General features: G+C 43.1%; 1 protein-coding gene across 3 annotated transcripts in view; it reads right to left on the bottom strand.

Annotated features, from left to right (window-relative positions):
- The window catches only part of PTPRT (protein tyrosine phosphatase receptor type T), a 468,237-nt gene that overhangs the window by 148,858 nt on the left and 297,722 nt on the right, over positions 1-21,657 (bottom strand). For all 3 annotated transcript variants that reach the window (XM_069033796.1, XM_069033797.1, XM_069033798.1), the window contains 2 exons: positions 5,440-5,736; positions 4,065-4,174 (listed from right to left, as the gene is read on the bottom strand). In XM_069033796.1, the coding sequence (XP_068889897.1) occupies positions 4,065-4,174; positions 5,440-5,736 (407 nt within the window). The remainder of the gene's footprint in view (positions 1-4,064; positions 4,175-5,439; positions 5,737-21,657) is intronic.

The following is a 21,657-nucleotide window of genomic DNA, read 5'->3' as shown; positions in this document are numbered from 1 at the left end:
ATATAAATAAATTTTATTTACACTTTCTAGATGCAAATTTGCACAAAACATACATCTAAGACAACCTCATGTCATCTAAAAGCAGAAGAATTTTAGTGCCAAAGCTGGTCCATGACCTTAAATGAGATTGCTTGCCCTTGCAGCCCAATGAGAGTGTAAGTCTGTTTGATGGTAGTTTGACTTTACACACACTCAGGAAAAAATAAATTAAAAGGAATAAATCTTTGTTGCATGTCTTTGTACACAAAGGCTTTGAAGCTGAACTCCCACATGGTGTGAGGACAATGAGCAACATTTGATTATCAGGGATTTTAAAGCAGAACAGCTTTTCAGGACTGGTTAAAAAAAATGTAAAATAAAAATTTCAACAAGTTGTGGTGCTTTCAGTCTGCCAGGAGGCTGATTATGGGCAGGATTACTGAAATATTATTAAATTGTGCCACTCACAGGTTCCTCCTGGAGACAATAATAACAATAAAAGTGTAATAGTGCCTCTTGCATGAGCATCACATGCAGAACCAACTGTGTGGAGCATTCTACCCAAACCAAGGTACCAGCAAAGCCCAGCTCCGCTGTTCAGCTGGGTGTCTGAGCACAGATTGATCTGCCTGCCCCCTGTAGGTACCTACACACCTTGAAGCCACCTGGGGACCTGTCAGAGGCTTTGAGCTTTCCCTCTGTTACTTCCAACAGCAGCCGGTGCATCTCCCGACTGGCTTTCCTGATGGACAGACAGACTGACACCTCCTGTCTCACCACATGCCTGTGAGCTTTGCTGGGCTCCTCAGCACCCCAGAACAATCTGTGCCATCCTCTCTTTCTACCCAGCTCATATCCTAATCTTTCCAGCACTGATTAACTGATTTGTAATTCCCGGAGCTTTCCAAGTTGCCTTGACCAAGAGGTTTCTGCTCCCCAGATACAGACTGCAATTAGAGAAGGATCTAGGCCTGCAATTACAAGGGATCTAAAAGGTCCCTCTGTTTAAAAATCCAGCTGTTTCTGTACCCAGTGAAACAATTAATTCTCAACTGAACACAGAGGGGGTTCAAGCCACTTTTAAATGCAATGCTCCTGCTTTGTTAAAAGGCTACAATGGCATTTTGAAGGAAAAGTATCCATCAGAAGAGACTTGCAGAAGTCAAAAAGGTTCATTAAGGTCCTTCCATTTTGTTTCAGCTCTTTAGAAGTATTCAGTCCTTATGAAATTAGTGCTTCTGGCTGCCAAAAGACTTGCTGAAGGTTGTGCTGCTGAATCCCAGCCCAGTTGGCATCCAAGCAGTGGATATGAAAACTGCAACAGCAATTTGGGTTATAGGGACATCTGGCAGGGAGCTGCAAGGATGATTAGGGACCTGAGAAGAAAATCAGTCCCAAAGGGAAGCAAGTGGGATGTAAATAGAATAGACAGCGTGATTATTTCAGAGCATTTTAGAAGCTTACAACAATTTTTTTTAAAACAGAATTACAGGGAAAATACAATACCCAGATACAGTAAATCAGATAGTGATGGTGATGGTGAGGAGGGAACTATGAGGAGGAGAAGGTGGGGCTTTATTTGTTTTTATTCGGAGGGTCTGTGCCCAGAGGGGTTCGAGAGACTCTCAGCTACACAATTCCTGTGTGTGAATTTAGCCAGCTACTTCCAGGTGTAATGCAGGACCCGACACCACTAACTCAAGCTCATAAAGTGGTACCACTTAATAAATACTTTGCAGGGAACTTTACTTTAATAAATGCTCACAGGCCTTTGTGTTTGTTTCTCCCTAATAGCAGCAACACAATTGCAGAGCTCCCAGAGAGCTGCAAATTCACTGGAACATCACTGAATCTCCCAGGACAGAGCAGAATTCCCAGTGACACCAGTAACAGTGTAGAGGAATTGTGTGGGTTCCATCTGCATGGATCCCCATGTTCCAAAAGGAGCAAACCACCCTGAGAGTGCCCTGGCCATCTCTCCAGGTTATGTGCAACTGCTCTCCTCCATTTTTATCCCCAGCTGATGGACTTGTCTCCGGGTTCCATGGACAGTGGAAAGGCTCTGTAGGAATTTTCATATGGAAGAAGGGACAGGAAAGAACAACATTTTCATTCGTGACAATCTCCAGGCACTCTGGCTCTCACAGTGTTTCTAGCACTGGGATGTTCATCCTTTTGGAGATGAGGGGGAATAGGAAAAGGAGGAAGAAGAGTTTGAATTCACCTTGACTTCTCTTTGTCTCCAGCTGCCAAATACGCAGAGAGTCATTATCAGAAAAGAAAAATTTGTTTGTGCCTCCGCTGAGACTTGAGCAATGATATGACTTCAGGGGCAAAGGCGCTGTCATGATGCATCACAACCCTGCAGGCAATAAAGTGTCTCATGCAGCTGCTCAGCCAGAAAAGCTACTCAGATTGCTGAAGTCCTTTCAACAAGCTGAGCCCAAGGCAATATTGTAGTAAGAAACTGCTTCTTTAAAAATTAAAAGGAGTTATTTTTGCATCATTTGCATCATTTGACTTGGGTTCTTTTAAATATGTTCTATTGTAGGTCACCTGTGTTGCCAGAAAAAAAATGAACTCATAACTGATTCTATTTGGGTTGATTCCTCTAAAATACACCCAGTTTTATTGCCTAATTCCTTACACAGACACCTTCAAAAACCATGAAATGATGAGGGTTAGCTCTATTTTAGCACTGACAAATGATTTACACCCTGCACATATTTCTGTAAGTGTCTCAACAGTGACCAACAATGACTCCACATTTAGTCAGGGATTTCAGCCCAGCTGAAATGACACTGAATTACCAAAAGGAACTTCTGTTCATCTGTTCAGTGTTGCTGTGTCAAACTCAGTCTGGCCTTTGTGAGCCAAATGATGACCTAAAAGCAAAGTTCAAGGAGAAAGTTTCATCTGTTGCTCATGCTGTGGTGTAAGATCTCAATGATGTTAAACCTGCTTCATTTTTTCCATTTGACCATGACACAGAGAGCCAGTGCTAGCAAGGAGATTTGGGAGTGCCACGTCACAGGACATCCTGTCCCAAATGGAGAGGCTGGATGGGAAGAGAAAACCCCTGGAGAACCTCATCGGTGGTGGGAGACCTGCTTTTTGCACCTGTGGCTTTTCTAAAGTGAGTTTGTACAAAAAGCACAAGAGAAAGTGAAATATTGCTTCTTGCTCCTCTGTGTCAGAAAATGCTGCACAAGCCACAGTGAGGGGTTTTATGTCACCATAAAAACAAAATTATGTTTCACATTCTCTAATCTTACGGAGGTGAATGCTGAACCCATAAACTGACACATGTTCAGCCAGCACTGGTGCACCACTTTCTGCTATTGAATCCAAGTGCTTTTACCTTCTCTTGTAGGACTCTTATTTCACACGATCCCCTAAAGGGTCCCTCCTTTTGCATTTCTGTTCCACATAGTTGGGTGTACACGACATTATGGAGAGTTTCACCCGGAGCAATGACAGCAGTAACATGTCCTTACCTTCACAAGAAACACCACCTCTGATACACTCTGGGATCAAATTCAAACATTTCTTTCTCATCCAGCACAGGATGGTCAGTGATCATCCCATAACCTGCTCTACACTTTGTTTGGCATCAGGGAAGTTGTTGGGATGGACAAATGTATCACTGAAACGTTCAAAAAGAGCACTGTAAGATAAGATTTGATGTTTCCATTCTGCTAATACTGCCAGGAAGTGCTGTGACTGGTGGAAAGGCAAAAAGGAATCAGTTACAGAGTGTAGGTATAAAACCTAACAGTGTTTTACCTCAAGAAAGAAAAAAAGAAAGAAAACAGACCTTGGAGCTTCTGCAGAAGCAAAAAGGGCACCTGAGGCACGGGAAAATGTGTGGCTCTCATTTTGCCACAAATACTGGAAAGAAATCTTTCTCTTTCTTGAACTGGGAAACTTTTTTGGTAGCAGCAGACTATCTTGAAGATTCTTATCTATTTTAATCAGGCTTTTTATAGTACCTGCTGAGATGTCTCAGAGCTCAGGATTGGCTTAAACACACATGAAAAGGGCCCTGTGGCACATATGCCTTGACAACAATCTGTTCTTCTCACCTCATAGAGTGTAATGATGCCGTTTGTCTCATTTGGAGGCTTCCATTGAACGTAGATCTTCTCTTCAAAAGGTCCTCCTTGGATAGATTCCAAGGGAACAGGTCCAGGAACTGCAGGGAAAAAAACCAAAACAAACAACAAACTCTGTTAAAAACTACCCCCAGCTCCAGCTGCACATGAAACACCAAAAGGCCACCACACAGGAAGCTGCATATTAAAAAATAAATAAATAAAATTAAAAATTAAAATCCCTCAAGGCACTACCATTACCAAGCTACTATCAATGTGAAAGGCTTATTTCTCAACTTTTGGTGCAAATAACAGTACCCTAATGTAAGCACTAAGTGACAAATAAAATCAGAACCCCTGAAAATATGACGCTAATTTCAGCATGATTTTATTCCAGTACAGCAGAGCGGCAGCAGGGAATTTACTTTGTCCTCCTCCACCCACACAACAGCAGAACTCTCCACCTAAACAGCCAGACTGCACCTTGGCATGGAGGTGCTGCTGGGCTGCACACCTTTATCAATAGGAAAGGCTGATTTGCTTAGTAAAGTAATGGTGCAGGATTTAAATTTCATTACAGCTACAAGGCCAGCTCAAAAATCCACCTACTCCAGCAAAATTTGAATGCTGTAGGAGATAACCAACTAAAACCACTCCCAAGCCTGTCTGATAAAAACCCTGCTCATTTTTTTGAAATGTTTGCCATCCTTTTGTGTCCCCCGTGTGATTTATTGGGCTGGAAGAGCCATTTTCAGCTGAGAGAAACTTAGGACAGCAACTTCTACAGACCAGGCAGAGGAATTTAGTCCTTGGTCTGAAATAGCTGAGGTGGGATAACAGCACTTTGAAGCTTTCCATCAGTTCTTCCAGAAAACTGTTCTTTTATATCCACAGCTGTTCTTCCATATCCACAATTAATTTTGCTTCTGAGATCTCTATAAAATGTGGTGTCCAGAAGTTCAGTGTTAAGAAAAGCTACGCTCTGGAAAGGAAGGGATTATATATTTTTTTTGGGATGCCTCCTTTTGTGAAGGCACAAGAAAAATCAGTAAATACTAGGATTCCATTTGCCCATATGATAAAGGAAGCTGCTGGGTGGTTTAGAACACAAAGAATTAAACCTACAGCTCTTTAATAGCTGCTCAGACTGGTGTTTGTCATGCCCAAGCACTTCAGGGATCTTTGCCCTTTCAGGAACGTGGCTGTGAAATGGAAATCATTTAAACCTACAAGTTTTACACTCCAAACAGACACACTGTGCAGAGAAGATACACAAGTCTTGTGGGACAGAGGGTTACGTTGTTATTTACAACTGGAATATGAGTCTTCTCTCAAAACCCAACCACCCAACCCCACGACAACTCACCATCCTCCTCAGTCTGCACCACCAGCTCCTCGCTTTCCATTTTGCCCTCGGGGTTGGAGAGGGCCAACCTCAGCCTGATGGTCATGAAGGGCCGGAGCCCCCGCAGGGTGTAATGAGAAGAAGTTTGGATGAGTTCCTCTGCCTCGAATTTCTGCTGGTTGAAGACGTACTGGTAGTGGACAGTGAGGTTGTAGCTGTGGCACCGCGTCACGGCGTAGCCGAAGGGCTCCCACTGCAGCGTCAGCTGCCGCGAGCGGATGTCAACCACCTCCACGTTCTGCGGCCCGTGCACGGGATCTGGGAAGCAGGAGAAGAAATAGAAATAGAATTTGATGTTTAAACAAGGTGGCCATCCATTAATGCGCTTCCTTCCGTGTCTCCAGTGTCCCAGCAGTGCACAGTTCCGGGTGTTCTTGTCTGTGGAATGTATGAAGCAATACGGAAATGAGCGTCGGATCCACAACCGCGTTCTGGTTTTGCCTGGAAATGTTCTGCCTGAACAGTGGTCATGCTCCTGATTCCTGTAAGACCTCACTGAATCCAACAGTGGTGACTAGATTCCATCAGGTAAGGGGTGGGAAAGTTGCGCTTTCCTTATTTTTACAAAAAATAAATTAAAAAAATAATAGTTGTTGATGGCCTACTTGACAGTGCTTAACAACCTTGGTGAGTCCAGCCTTAAGTGATGCAAACACACAGGAAATGGTCCCTGGGGAAGGAATGAACTCAAGTCTCTCAGCTTTGAATTCAGCTCCATGGCCCCTACACCCTCCTGCCACCTCCACACCCATTGTGCTCACCCTGAAGCCCCAGAGTGGAAGAATCAAGACTAAGGGAGCAACTGCTGGACTTCCAACATCCCAGTGTCCCCTCATCTGTTAAACTCTTGGATGTTCTGGCAATGGGGTGTACAAGCAGATCCTGCCACTCCTGGAGTAAGTTTTCTGAGTCATCTCAACCTTGTGCCAATAAAACTTTAATTTTAGATCATCTCCATGCCTTCGTCCCATCAAAGTTTCTTTGCTCTTTATTATTCTTTCTACAGTATCTGAGGTACACTTTGAATATTCATGTGGAGGAATCATTTTCACCTGCTGTTCCTTAATTTAACAGCCTAACTCAAATGCGCTGACTACACTCTGCCCTTTATATAAAATATAAATGCATGTGTCACTAGATGTGTAGATATAAAGAATGAAGGATGAGTGAGTAAAATCAGTGTTTGAGATGTCAGATCATAAAAATTCCACAGATGTTGGTTTGTTTATCTGACATTTCTTCAACTTGTATTTGCTCTTTTGTTCAATACATATCTGAACAAGGTAATCAGAAAATATGTAATTTCATATAAAGTTTCTTAACTTATAGCACAATTCAGGGTTCTGCCCACTTCTCATATTCTCTCACAACTTCAACCTATGAAAAAAAAATGTTTTCATGGGAACAAAAAAATTGGAAGGACTTCTGAATACCAGTCACACTCCTTTGAGAGATAATTAAAGTAGGAAAAAACCCTTCTAGTAATTCTTGAAAGTAAAGCATGCACCAGCCACTGACTTCAATCTACTCATGCATAAGCAGAAAATACATTTTAACAACCTGCATATTCTGTATCATTGCTAAAAATCCCCTAAGGACTGGCAATGGGAAAGTATTCTGCATCTTTATATAGATACACACGTGTACAGACTCTTTGGAAACAGGATGGATATTAAAAGACATGGGGTCTAAAGCTAGCAAAGGGTTTAGGTTTCCCTATAAATCATGTCAATACCTCAGCATCTAGAAAACACCTCTTATATGTGAGTCTTTGTGTGTCAAACAACAACAAAAAAGCTAATTTAGAAATTAGGAAATTTTTATGCAGAAATATACACATATATGCTTAGCGTTAGGTGCTAAGCATTTATTTTCTATAAATCCACGGAATTTGTTTCTGCAGATGAGTTGTACAGGTGAATCAGGTGAACAAAAGAATGGTTCTCTGAAAATATTCAGCTTCTGAAACAGTAAAGGTAATCCCCAGCCTCATTCCAAGATGCATCCAGAGGAAAGAAAACCAAAAGCAAATGAAGATATTTGCCCTACTGAACTCTGCGTTGCAGCAAGTGCTGAGCTGCAGAGCCCAGCTCAGAACGTGGCTGAGACATGGCAAAAACATTTCACACCAAGACAATAATGCAGCTAAAAATGGCAATTCACCTCCATGTTAATGTTATACTGCCTTTTTTTTTTTTAATTATAGTTATTGTCTTAAAATCAGTCATGTCATATAGTGAATCAGCAGTTAGAGGGTGTTTGGTTAATCGATGTCAGATATGCTGACTGTATCTGTGAGTAAGGAACAACCTGATCCAGCATCACCTCACCAAGTCCTCTGCCCAAAGCTGGGCTAGGGAAGACTTCCTGCAGTTTTCAGCTTCCTTCCTCATCCTGCCCACATTTGCCCTTTCCTTTCCTATCCCAAACTCTGAGTGTGAAGCTTCTCTCAACCAGCTGCTAATTCTGCTCAAAACTTTGCTGTAAATGCTGTGAGCTCCATCACACACACACACACGGTTTGAAACAGTCTCTGGATCGAGTAACCAGCCTATGAACCACAGAGGAGTTTGGGTTACAAAGCGAGAAGGTAAAATCCATAGTGCAGACCCCACTACACCACATTTTCACAAGAACCATTCATTCTCAGCCTGACAGGCCTAAACCAGGTCTCAAATACCCATGTCCTGAGGTGTCCCTGGCTGCAAGCATAGAGATTTGACATCTGGTGGCCATCAAGATCCTTGAACAGAGGGAGAATAAGTAAGAACTATTTAAATTTTAGGTTTAGAGAGGGAGAAACCAGACTGGAACTAAATCAACAAATAGAAGCTGACCCTGGAAAGCTTTATATTCTCTCCGGTTTTCTTCTCTTGGTTTCAATCTCTTTTTTTTCTGAATACTGAGACTATATAATTTTGGAAATATTTTCCTGTCACCACACTGATTTCCTCTGCAGCAGAAGCCATTGAAACTTCCTCTTCAAAGATGAGAGTTTGTATTGTTGTTTTTAAGGGGCAGTGGCCCTACTGTCCTCTCTATGTAATTCCTTCTGCCTGTTAGCTCTGTGAGTATTCAGTCTCAAAAGGTCTGTAGCACCTATTCCTGGGACCTGTCTAACATCACCTTTTTCATAATGTTTTCCTTCAAAAGAAAAGGAAATTTTAAAATTCATCTACAATTCTCTGTAGTGCTGATATTTGAAACGAGACAAAATTCTCCATTTCTGTATTCTTGGAATGATAGCTTCCAAATAATAGAAGAAAATATCTGAAAAGTAGTAACTTTGCACTTGGCTAGTGGAATAGAAGCTGCTAGTATGTATCTCAGCTTCAACTATACAAAGATACCCTCCAAAGCAGGACAGAAACACACTGGCCCAATTCAAATACTTAAGAGATCAGATATTGGTATAAACTGCGTAACCTAAAGTAAAATTTTCTATGTGTCCTGAGACTTTAGGGGAAAAAAAAAAAGGAAATTCTTAAGAAGCTTAAGCAACAAAATAACTGCCAGGGATCTACTGAAATGAGTCTTGAACCCACGCAAGGAAAATTGCAGTCTCTGGGATTTCACTGTGCAAGTGCTGTATTTTTATTTCAGGCTGGTTGAACCATTAATTACATTTTGAACATTCACATCAAAGTCAAGGACTGAACAGTATTTTTAACACCTCGTCACTCACGGATGCTTTGCTACCTTTCATTACTCTGGTAGGCTGCAGCAAACACTCAGCAGCCAGGAACCTTTCTGGAACACTTGGGATGGGCAAGTCTGGAAGGGTCCGGAGCTCAAGTCCTGTGAGGAGTGTCTGAAGGAGCTGGGGGAGGGCTCAGCCTGGAGGAAGGGAGACTCAGGGGATCTTCTGGTTTTCCATAACTCCCTGACAGAAGGGGGCAGCTGGGGGGGTCGGGCTCTGCTCCCAAGGAATGAGGGATAGGATGAGAGGAAACAGCCCCAAGTTGTGCCAGAGGACGTTCAGATTGGACAAGAGGAAAATCTCTTCACAGAAAGGATGGTCAGGTGTTGGAACGGGCTGCCCAGGGAACTTCTGGAGTCACAATCCTTGGAGGGATTCAAAACACATGTAGGTGTAGCCCCTGGGGACATCATTTAGTGTGGGGCTTGCCAGTGCTGGGTCAATGCTTGGACTCGAGCTTAAGGGACTTTCCCAACCTAAATGATTTGATGACTCTAAGTTGCTTGAATGGAAGAAACTCTCCCAGGGGATCTCTGTTCTCAGTCCAGGTAAAAAGACATTACTGAGCAAACAATGTCCAGAGACTGCTTTTTCTGTCATCAGAATTTCACACAAAAGCTGACTTTTAAGGCCGGTTTTGTTCATTCCTCATTGAGTGTCCCAGAGCTCGTTTTGTTCTCTGCCGTCCTCTCACTCAAGGTGAGGCATAGAAAAGAAAAGGTTGGTTTAGATTATCAATAACAATTGTCACAGCTCTGTAACCCTCCATCAGGGGAAGAACAGAGGAAAGGAAGCTGTGGGGGGACACCGGGGTTTGAACACAGAGCTCAAGTCGAGGAGTGAAGTTAAATACAGACAATCAGCTGCTGCCCCGGGTTAAGTACCTGCTGCAGGAGCCTAATTGCAAGAAATTGCTGCTGTCAGTAAAGACATGACAGGGAGTGGAGATGTCCCTCCTCATCTGGTGCCCTGTGCCTGTGTCCCTTGACCCTATGGAGAGCAGGAGGCAGAGTTTATTAGCAGTGCACTGATTAAATTCTGCTTCCCAGCAGCAGGCTACAGAGACTGAGAATGCACAAAGGTAAGAAAAATGAGCATGGAATGAGCAGCAGCTTTGTGTGAATCCTGAACTGATGCTTTTGGATACAGAAAGAGAGAGAAAACAGGTGTAACGATAGATTTTGCCTTTCCCTCTGCACGCCTACACCGAGGTCATCAGGCAGTCACCCCAACCAGCCCAGGCTATCCAAAACCTGGGCACCCAGTAAAGTCCCTTCCTCTAGGCAGACTGGGAGGAGATAAGGAGAAAATTGGGTGCACTGGTTGCTGGTAAGGCCACCAAAACCTGTGCTCTCCCAACTACCAGCGTGGTACAGCCTCTCTCTGTAGCCCAGGAAAATACTGAAATTCATTTGCATTTACAAAATATAAATTTGGTAGTGGAGAAGTGCACAGAATATTTCACTCCCACAATAAATTGAAACAGTGGCCATTTTTCAAGCAAAAGCAACAAAACCCATAATCACAGAACCTCTGAAAGCCTTGGGCTGGCAGGGACCTTGAGGATAATCTCATTCCAGCCCCCTGCCATGAGCAGGGACACCTTCCTCTGGAGCAAGGTGCTTGCAAGCCCCACCCAACCTGGCCTTGAACCAGCAGTTAGAAGGTTTCCTTTGTGTTTTTCAAAGATATTGTTCTTGGTCTACGGATGGGAAACCATACAGAAATGTGTCCAACAAGGATTTCACTCCAGGTATTAGATAAAAGCTGAAGCCTTCTCTATGTCCCCTTTATTCCCTATTCCTCATCTTCCTCCCTTAATTTCCACAGGATGAAACAAGTCTAGGAAAACACACCTATTATCAAAAAAATGTGGGAAGGCAAACAGAACAAAAATAATCAATGATTTACCTTAAATGCAAAATTCACAGGTGTGTGGTGGTTCAGGGTAAACCAAGCCCCTCCACAGTGTGTGCTGCTCATCTCCTCAAAGAGATCCTGACAGACAAATTGTCCCATGCACAGACATTTCTGGGTGATGGACAACTCTGTCCATCCCTGAAGTGCAACGTGTCCTTCTGTGACAGTTCCTCTGCTGAGCCTCGCAGCTCTCACAGCTGCTGCCCATCACATTTCAATGCCTCTGAGCCAAAACGTGGGCTAAATACCTTTTCAGACGTGACAGATGAAAACACTGATTAAACAGAGTTCACCAGTCTTTCAGTGCTGAGGAAGTGTTTTGGTTTTGCCCTTCTCTGCAGAAAGAACATCTCCCTAATATTTGGATCTAATTTTTGCTTTCTTTTAAACCACTTCAGATATCATCACTGGTCCAAAAGCAGTGCAGACAGAGATGAAAGTAGGCAATTACACAGAAAGGTGTGTTCTGAAAGACTTGCAACAGAGAAAAGAGAAGAAAGGAGTGAGACTGACACAATAAAATCACCAGAGAACAAACAACCTGTTTGTGAGATGCCTACAGTCAGCTGAAGCTTAAGCCATGTACAAAGAAATGGGTGTCATTACAGCTGATAAACTAAACCAGGCTATTTTAGGGCATTCTCTGAGCAATAAAGAAGGAGGAAAGCTGCCACACTGATGAATCTATTATAATAGAAATAGGAAATTAGTTAGGTAATGGAGTATGTGGTTAGGTAAGCCAGGGACAGAGCTCTCTCCACAACTAACATAAAAATTTAAATTCAGTTAACTGCAAATCCTCTTCATTTTTTTTTAATTGGTCTGGTTTAGTTTCAGTTGCAAATTTCACTTAGAATTCTGCATGGAAAGAGACCCAAGACTTGAAAATATATATAAAAAAGGAAAATATTTCATACATTACAAATCCCATCAAACATCCTCTAATCGCAGACTTCTACGTTGCTAAAGAGAACCAAACAAAACAAGTTTAAAACAACCCCAATGCCCTTAAATGGATCCCAGATCTATCTGGACCCCTCCATTCGTTTCAAAATGTGCCTGTCACACTCCCAGACTAAATCCAGGTGCTGGCCAAGGTCACAGGGAAAGCACAGGCTGTGGAGAGCAGGACCTGAGCTGCCAGCACAGCCTTCCCAACACCTGTCCCAGCACTGCTGCAGCCAGAGCTGAGCTGCCAAAACTCCACTTGTAAACAACTTCAAGATAATTAAGCACTGCTTTTTAAAAAAGGCTTATTAGCATCTATTTAAAGGAATTTTTTTTCATTGTATTATGAAATGGCAAAATGAGAACTTGCTTTCTTTTATACCCCAAACCTGTTGTGCCCTAACACACTTAAAAATAACAATTTAAAAGAACAATAAAGGGTAATTACTGATTTTATTAAAAACATCTATCATGGATCCACACAGCAGTGGCATTCCATGGCTGGGAACAAAATGTACATTATTGAGCATTTTGATGATTAAATACAATAGCATAATTAAATATGCTAATGAAAGTGAGATTAGAAAGCAGGTAAACCACTTGGTGTTTACCAAACAAAAGTAAAGCCTCCAGTTTTACAAATTTATTTCATTATGTGTAAATACAATATTTATTTTAACTGTTTGTTTTACTAACATGTACATGCATTTATTTTTATTATCTCTTCCTCTGTGTGCTTTGCTGTTATCCTCAAATGGACTAAATGGAGGAGATTTAGAGTAACACAGAAGCTAGATCCTGACAAAACATAAATTATCTCTATAAAAATAAATAAGGTAATCAAAATAGTGAGTAAAACAGAGGCTTCCTCTACACAGTCACAGGGCTGTTCAATTATTCTGAGCAGCAGAAAAAAGCACTCCTCTTGCAGACAGGTTTTCTCTCATTTGTAACGGTGGGTTCTTTTTCTGTCTGTGCAACCTGCAAGAGAAATTCTCAATGTTCCTTCAGAATCCTGTTCTTCAACAACAAACATTTTAAAAAAATAAAAATATTCCCAGTTTTACTTGTTGATCTGGCGTAAGGAGCTTCTGTAGTGGATGATGTAGCTGTAGTGCTTTGTGAGCACTAGAGGAAGAGCCAAATTGTCCTAAACTTCTTGAGGCCTCGACAGCACACCAAGGGAGGTGATCCAGCCCTGGAGGCACCTCTGGGGTGCCGTGCCCAGCCCTGGCTCCTCAGCCCAGCAGGCCCAGGGAGCTCCTGGAGAGGCTCCAGCGGAGGCTGCGCAGCTGAGGAAGGGCCTGGAGCAGCTCCGTGCCCAGCACAGGCTGAGGGAGCCGGGGCTGCTCAGCCTCGAGAGGAGCCCCAGCTGAGAGGGGCCCTCAGCCCTGGGTGTCCCTGGCTGCAGGGAGGGCTCAGGGCAGGGCCCGGGCTCTGCTCCGGGGCCCAGCAATGGCACCAGAGCCACGGGCAGGGCCTGAGCCCGGCAATTGCCCTGCACAGGAGGCAGAAGTGCTGCCCTGGGCAGGGCCAGCCCTGAGCAGAGCCCAGAGAGGGGCTGGAGTCTCCTTCACTGGAGTTATTCAGGAACTGACTGGACACAATCCTGTGCCCCGTGCTCTGGGATGGCCCTGCTGGAGCAGGGAGGTGGAACAGATGAGCCCACTGTGGTCCCTTCCAACCTGACCCATTCTGGGATTCGTTAAAGAATTCATATAAATAGTTCAGAAGAATAAGCCATAATAGATTAAAAAAAAAAAATCCAAAATCACTGGAAACACTGCAGAGAAAAGGAATACAAAGGATGAAAAATTCCTCCATACATCACAGACAAGGTAGGAAAACATTTGACAGAGGCATCTTGCCTAACAACAGCCTGTGTTCTCACTTTGTCTAATGGAAGCACCAGCCCTTGGCTTTCATTATACTTCCCAAAAGAACACAAAAATAAAAAGACAGTGCCAAGCTTTCAGCACTCAATTAAGATTTAGGATATCACTCAAAGGAGGCAAAAAGCTGTTCTTGCCTGGTGATACTCAGCGAGTAGATCTGCCTCATTCATTGTTTACGGTCCCAATCAGGGCGCACTATCTGTATTAAAGAGAACAAGACCACCTCAGAACGTGGGGAGGAGTGAGGTACCAGTGCGCTCATCAAAATAAATTCTCCTGTGAGAGCAGTTTATTGATTTGTGTATTTGACTCTCTTTGGGATTATTGTTCAATTACTTTTATCCTCTGAGATGAAAGCAGCTGAATGTAACATCAAAAGCAGATAAAAAGTCGCATGTTTCAAATTTTCTTTCAAATCTCCATAACATCCATTACAGATCCGATTTTCAAGAGGGCCCTCTGAGAGTAACAGCAGAGGGTAACTCCATCAGACATACAGCTCTCATGTATATTTTCCCTAATTATTCTGGCTGAAGCATATTCCCTGTAAAACACATTATTCGTCCTTGAGGAGTGACAGTCTGCAGAAACTCACTGCGTCTCCTCTTTATCAGGTGAGCTGCCTGCTAATTTTTGATATGATTCATGATTTATCACCACTTAAAATTGCAAACACACAATTTCCACCTCTAACTTGTAGCACTATTGAAAAAGTTAAAACGTGGTGGTGGTGAAGAGACCATGAAAGTGTCATTTTGCGGGTTTGCGTTCATTCCTCACCAAAGGTTTTTCATGCTCTGCTTTCAAGAAAAAAAAACCAACAAAAAACAAAAGATATTTTTAATTTCCAACCCTGTTTTCACTGTGGGACACGGACTCACACCATTTTCATTTTGCTGCACGTGTCACAAGCAGTGCAGCACCTGGAACCAGGCTCTTGCTACCCTTTTGAGAGGCAGGTGTAGCCAGCAGTTGCCTGGTGCTCCTCTCATTCACAAGGTGAGCTTTGCTGTGCAGTCACCTGACAGAAATGGCCTGAGTTCCTCAAACATGAAAATTCACACTACTGCAATCTTAACATTCCAGCAGGATAATTTCATAATGAATGGCGCACTGGGATAATGGTTCCTGTGCTCTGTGTGGCAGGGACATTAAGACCACAGTTCAGCTTACAAGCGGTGCCCTCAGTGATCACAACCCTCAGTCTAAAAACTCATCAGAGGTGACCTCAGTCACAGGCACAGCCCCACTAACAGCATGAATGTGTGAAGTAAAATGATGAATTTAAATAAATAATTGCACTCCCAGTTTGTGGTTTTGTCCAGTTGCTGTTTCCTCAGCTCTGAGAGGAACCATCCCGACACAAAGAGGTCAGGAAGGCAATCCAGCTGCTCCCTGCACTCTTAGAGCAGCCCTACACTCTTCCCTGCACAGAAGTGAGCAAGTCTGTTCTTTGAACTCCCAGGGGCATCAGGGCTAGCCAGAGATGGGGCCAGAAAGCTACTCTGACACCAGGCAGAGATGGAGCACAGGAGTTCCAGCCCATTGCAGCTGGATCTTTACTGCATTTGAGCCATTCATCTGCTCTGGAACTACTTTTGTCTTTTGTCACAGACTGTTGTAAAAATCTTTGCAAAGCTGTTTCCAACCAGCCTGGAAAGCACATTGCTTTTCTTTCAGTGGTGCAATTACAAGGGGAAGGCAGTCATGAATATTAGTGAACTTTGAAATATTGTTTCTAGGGGCAATAGATTTTACCCAAAGGGATATTAGTGCTCCACCTCAACATTACAAAAAATCACTTTCAAACTTACAGCAACACATTTCAAGTCCATTACCATGCATTTTCAAATGTCATGCCTGGAATGTGACAGTCAAATTCCTGAATCAATCAGCCAAATGGAATTATTTCGCTCAGAAATTATGTGAAGAAAAAGCAGCAAAAAGCAGTAAAAATGCAGAATAACTTTATGCTGTAACTTAAGCAACCAAACAGGCTTCTTGGTGAAATAAGGAGCAACACACTCCGTGTGTCTACTTTACAGGATGATGAACTGCACAACACACTAGGGATTTTTTTTCTGTAGTAAAACAAGGTTTGGGGTTTTAATCTGTGACCTGTCCCACAAATAGTGCCTGGGATATTTCCAGGGAACACCAAGTGCCTGGACACAGCTCACTAGCTGGGTACCCACCACACACGAAGGGCAAATCCAGCATGTGCCCACTGCAGTGTGTCTGCAGGCATAGCCTGCATCTCCATTTCTGCTGTTGTGTTCTTCCTCAGCTAAGTGTTCCAGTGTCTTCATCAATCCACCTGGAAAACAGGCAAAGGCCAGCTACTCCAGTTAGAAATCCTGCTCTGGAGCATCCTTGTAAGCCAGTTTGAGCATCCTGGTACACCATTTTAACTCACAGAAATGGCATGGCACATTCTGCTCCCAGCACTGAAGAAGATTAGAGCTTTGGAATCCTTTCTGTCCTGGCTGACATCCCATTATCCCAACAAGGCATATTTAATATAGTCACAAGATGTATGGCAGGGGTGGCTTTCAGACGCAAAAGTGAATGAACTCAGCCAATCACACTGCCCCTCATCTCTGCTCTGGCATTCATGCTCATGCCTTCTGTTTGTTTCACCCTCCAGCACTCCTCGACAGAAAAGATTTTTTTCCTGGAGCCACAGAGTAGTGGTGATGCTTTCTATATAGAAGACAGACAGTGTATAAGATCAATCAGGATCAAGAATCGTAAACTTCATTTCTTCCCCCAATGCTCTCACAATTTCAGCTCAGTGATGGGTAATGAATCCAGGTCAGCCAGTGCTGGTAAAGCACGTTGTCCAAAGCAAACACAATGTAATCCAGTGATCTGATCCTGGGAGAAAATGGCTGATGGAAGGGGAAAGAACTGTCTACCCTTATTTTCTTATTTCCATTGGAAAATGAAGGGCAAATAACAACCAATAAAGTATAAAAATTACACTCTCGTATTTCCAAATGCCAGGAAAAATACCCTTCTGATTAAAGTGTAGCTCAAGAAAAAAATATCTCTTTACTTTTCAAAGTCAACCTCACTAGTTGATGAAAAGAAGATTTTACATAATAATGGGTAGCAATATGAGGCAGTGAGACTTGATACTGTCAGAGAGAGTTTTCAGTTGCATGAATTGACATGCAAATATTAAAAAAACTGAGAAAACCCCTTGAAGTAAGTTACAATTCATAGCAGGTGCATCAGGCACCGCTCAGACACTGAGTGAACTGAGGTCTGATGAATTTTTTCCTGACTTCTTGTTCCACATTAGAACCCTCAATTTTTTATGTTTGCAGAGATTTGTGATGCTGCCAGAGGCTCCCATCCCCAAATCCACCAGGAAGGAAACCATGGGGCCCAAGATACTCATTTTAAATGAGAACCAACATTTATATATTTGGCTCATAAGATGACCTTTGTCATTATACTAATGCAGAAAAGACTTCTGCTAAATAACTGTGCTGAGCATCAACTATTTGGAAATTCAAACAGAACAGAAAGAGTGGTTCTTTCTCACACTGGGACTATGATGGGAATGTCAGAGTGTGATTTTCCCACTTTGTACTCGTGACTGTGCTGCCTGGGTGCGGTACAGATGATCCCATGAATGTGTATTTAATAGGAAGCCAAGTGGTCACATTAGGGTTAATTAAGGAGTTAAAAATCCTGAGAAGAGTCCTGAGTTACAGATTCCCCATAGAGCACAAATCTCTTTATACACTCCCATAGCAACTTCTGCACAAGTTAATGTTATTATACAGGGAGCAGCATAAGGAGATTTCTGTACCAACTCAGAGCAGTTTAACTTCAATTTCTGTCAAAGCTATTACTGCAACAAGACTTACAGCTGACTGGGATAAATTCATCAGTTTGAATCAGTCATGCCCTCACAGGCTGCCTCATTAGAGGAGTGTGACCAACCTCCACTGCCAGGGCATCAACCTGGGAACAGAGAGCAAAGCAACAACCCTGGCACCATGCAGGGTCTCCCATCGAACTGAATTCCTTAAAACCATCGATGTTAGGGGCTACAGGTGGCAACTTAAAACTGGGAACACCCTAGTGCCAACCCCGCAAACAAAGGCGTCCCTGTGTCAGATGAGGTATGAGAAATGTTGTCATAGAATCTTCGAATCATCGAATCATTAAGGTTGGAAAAGCCCTCTGAGGTCACTGAGTAAAACTGTTGATCCAGCACTGCCAAGCCCACCACTAAACCACGTCCCCAGGTGCCACATCTAAGCTCAGGTTCACGCAAAATTCCAAGATTTAGATGGCCGGACATCTTTGCAGTTAACCTCAGAATGTGCGAAATCCTTTTTTACATGCCTATGCATAAATATATCAATTAATGTTATTGCTTAATCCATTTATATCTAAAGCAAAGGGGCATGAGAACCTAGCACTAGAAGCACAGCAGACTTTGGGGATAATTTGGTGAAACTACAAAGCCATGAAGAGTTTCCCCACTGTCAAAGCACACACACACACACCTGATCACTTACTAAAAGGTGTTCCTTCCTTTCTGTTCCTTCCTAAAGGAAAGTAATTTTAATCTCCAGGAATGAGGGTGCAAAACAATGTGCTTGTTACCTCTCCAGTCTGCTTTATACTTATCCATACCAGCCTAGCTCTCAAATGCAGGCACTGTGCATCCTTAGCAGTGCAGCCACTTAAACTCCATAAATGCTGCAAATGTCACTGAATAAACTCATTAAATACAGAGCTGTTTTTTTCCTGTTGGATCCCATTCTCTTCTGGGATATGCTTCCAGCAGACAGTTTAAAGCTAGCTTGAGCGTGACTTCCACAAACGGGAGGCAATAACATCAAAGAGCTAAAAACCACAGTGTACTCTGTGTGTACAGTCCGTCAGCCAGGAAATAAGGGAGGTATGAAGAAAGAAGAAACAGAAATTAGAACCAGAAATTTTCAGCTAGATGGGTAATACTCTTGTGAAGATAATCCTCCTATCCAAGATGTGACAAATCCAACTTGCTAGGAGGTGGCTTTGAGACGTGAAATAAAGCTGCATTCAGCTGCACTGGACAGCATATGTCTGGTGCTTCTATTATAAGCAGAAATTAATACCCAGGTAGAAATAACCCTAAATCAGCCTTATTTAGCTCATCAGCTGAAATGCCAGCCTTCATATAAGAATACATTTTTTGGCATTTCCAATCTTACACTTCCTTGTGATAAAAAGCCAGACTTGTCACTTAATCCTGGACTGCTCATGGGGCAGGGAGGGAAGCTGAGAGACGAGCTTGCATCCGACTGCTCAGTGCCTGCTCTACCAGCACAAGGGGAGGTGGTTCTGCCCAGCACACGGATATTCCTGGCCAGCTCAGGTGCTGGGAAGGAGAAGGAGCACTGTGTGAGCACTGCATCCAGCTCAGGTGCTGGGAAGGAGAAGGAGCACTGTGTGAGCACTGCATCCAGCTCAGGTGCTGGGAAGGAGAAGGAGCACTGTGTGAGCACTGCATCCAGCTCAGAGGCCCCCAGCACAAGGAAGACTTGGGCCTGGTGTAACAAGTCCAGAGGAGGCCACAGAAGTGGCCCAAGGACTGGAGCCAGGCTGGGAGAGCTGGGGGTGTTCACCAGGAGAAGAAAAGGCTCTGGGGAGACCTCAGAGCCCCTTCCAGCACCCAAAGAAACTGGAAGAGGGTGGTGAGGCCCTGGCACAGGGTGCCCAGAGAAGCTGTGGCTGCACCTGGATCCCTGGAAGTGTCCAAGGCCAGGCTGGATGGGGCTTGGAGCAGCCTGGGCTAGTGGAAAGTGTCCCTGCCCATGGCAGGGGTGGCACTGGATGGGTTTTAAGGCCCATTCCGTCCCAAACCATTCCATGATTCTATGTGTGATGATCGAAACCTGTGGATGTGCAGTGGGGCTCTATGACAGCAGGGAGATTACAGGTATTAAGAACAGTTTGGAATCGTGTAGTATTTTCTGAGCAGACAGTTATTCCAGCTGCATTTTAATAATAATAATAATAATAATAATAATAATAATAATAATAATAATAATAATAATTTTTTTTAAAAGACTGCTGTATTTAAAGAGTTATTCTTGGACTTAGAAAATGGCTTGGATTTCAGTGAGACTTTAAAAAATGTCTGGTAGGGGGTATTAACCAGACTGGTGTAATCCTGACACTGCTGTATGGTCAGATTACACTGAGAGTCCCGGCTGGGTTAGCAGCTACACTTTTTATACGCTTGACAGTGGTTCTGAAGAGCTGTTTTATTTGTATTTTCTCCTACATAATGCCTCTACTAAAATCCTTTAAGGGTCTTTTCTTAGTGTCAGGCTGATCAGATAAAAATGGTGCTCAAGAAATGCTGGCCCTGCCCCTCCCACTCTGCTCTATTCGCACTTCCCTAGGGCATAAAATTGTTTTGCTTTATTTTTGTTTGAGCTAAAAAGCAAGCACATCCTGCAAAAGGGCAATTATTGGGCTAAATGCAGTGCATTGATTTTGTTCAGAGCAAACTCTTATCTGTCCTCCACTACCCCAACAAGTGTTTGTAGCATTTGGAAATGCACATTTGTTCAAATATGTACATTCCCACAAGAGCTAACCATCCATGGCCTTAATGGCATCGCACTGCTGACTTCAGTGGCCTGGCGGAAGGAGGACATGAGCATGAAATTAGAATTAAACAGCTGGCCATAAATTCTATCTAGACCCTTCATAAACACATGTTGTTGGAGTGCATTGCAGCCAGAGCTCAGCTGCAGGAATTTCAACATCTCTTGGTCTGGTTAAGGGAATAACTGGGAAAAGGAACCAGTTGGCATCTCTGTCCTCTTTTCCCCCAGCTTGATTTCCAGCCACGTTCCTGAGAACTCCCCATTTGCCTAACCTTGTCATCATTATGGTTGTGGCATATTCTATGTTGCTCTGAGTAACTATCCAGCCTTAGAAATTGGAGATTTTGAGATTGTTGTTACTGGGGTTTCATTATTATTGCTGTTGTTTTTCCTGTGGTTATTATTATTGTTTTCTGCCAATATGAAATGGTGTAGAGAGCAAATCACTCCAGATGTCATCAAGGCCAGGGAATCAGCTCATCCCCATCATAGATTCCTTGTGTGTGATGAAAAAAGGAGTGGCTGCTGCTCCTGAATCGTGAGAAAAATGGATAATCCTCATGGAATGGTTCTGAGGGTCTTCATTCTAACTGGATCCATTTCACTTTGCAGCTGGGATGCTCCTGAGTTTTAAATTTCAGAGGAGATTTTCTGAAGATGAGGAGAGAAGAGAAAGCAGTCTTATCTGTAAATCTTGAGTGGAACTGAATGGATGCCACTTGGAGATCTAGGACATTTCTAATCTGCTTCTCAGGATAAGTGATAACCACCCAGGGAGCAAATGCTAACACATCTCCGGTAGGAATATTGTTATTTTAATAGCCAAGCAGTAATTATTTTTTCTCTGCCCTTCTTTCTTGCCCTTTACTCTGAACAGGAGGAAATCATTAACAGCTGGAGAACAACCAACCATCCAACTGACTTTTGTAGCACTTGTTGTAGGTAGGAATATTAGAAGAAAATGAGGTTAGGAATAAGGTGTGCTCTTTATATCAATTCAATGGCATATTCAATGAACAAAACTGTGTCTCACCATAAATGCTGTTACAACTTGCAGACCTGTGGTGCCAAGCTGTGGCAGTAGTTA

The sequence above is a fragment of the Aphelocoma coerulescens genome, chromosome 20, assembly GCF_041296385.1.
Source record: "Aphelocoma coerulescens isolate FSJ_1873_10779 chromosome 20, UR_Acoe_1.0, whole genome shotgun sequence".
NCBI classification, from domain to species: Eukaryota; Metazoa; Chordata; class Aves; order Passeriformes; family Corvidae; genus Aphelocoma; species Aphelocoma coerulescens.
Note: the sequence above shows the minus strand (reverse complement) of the source record. Positions and strands in the feature narration are given on the sequence as shown.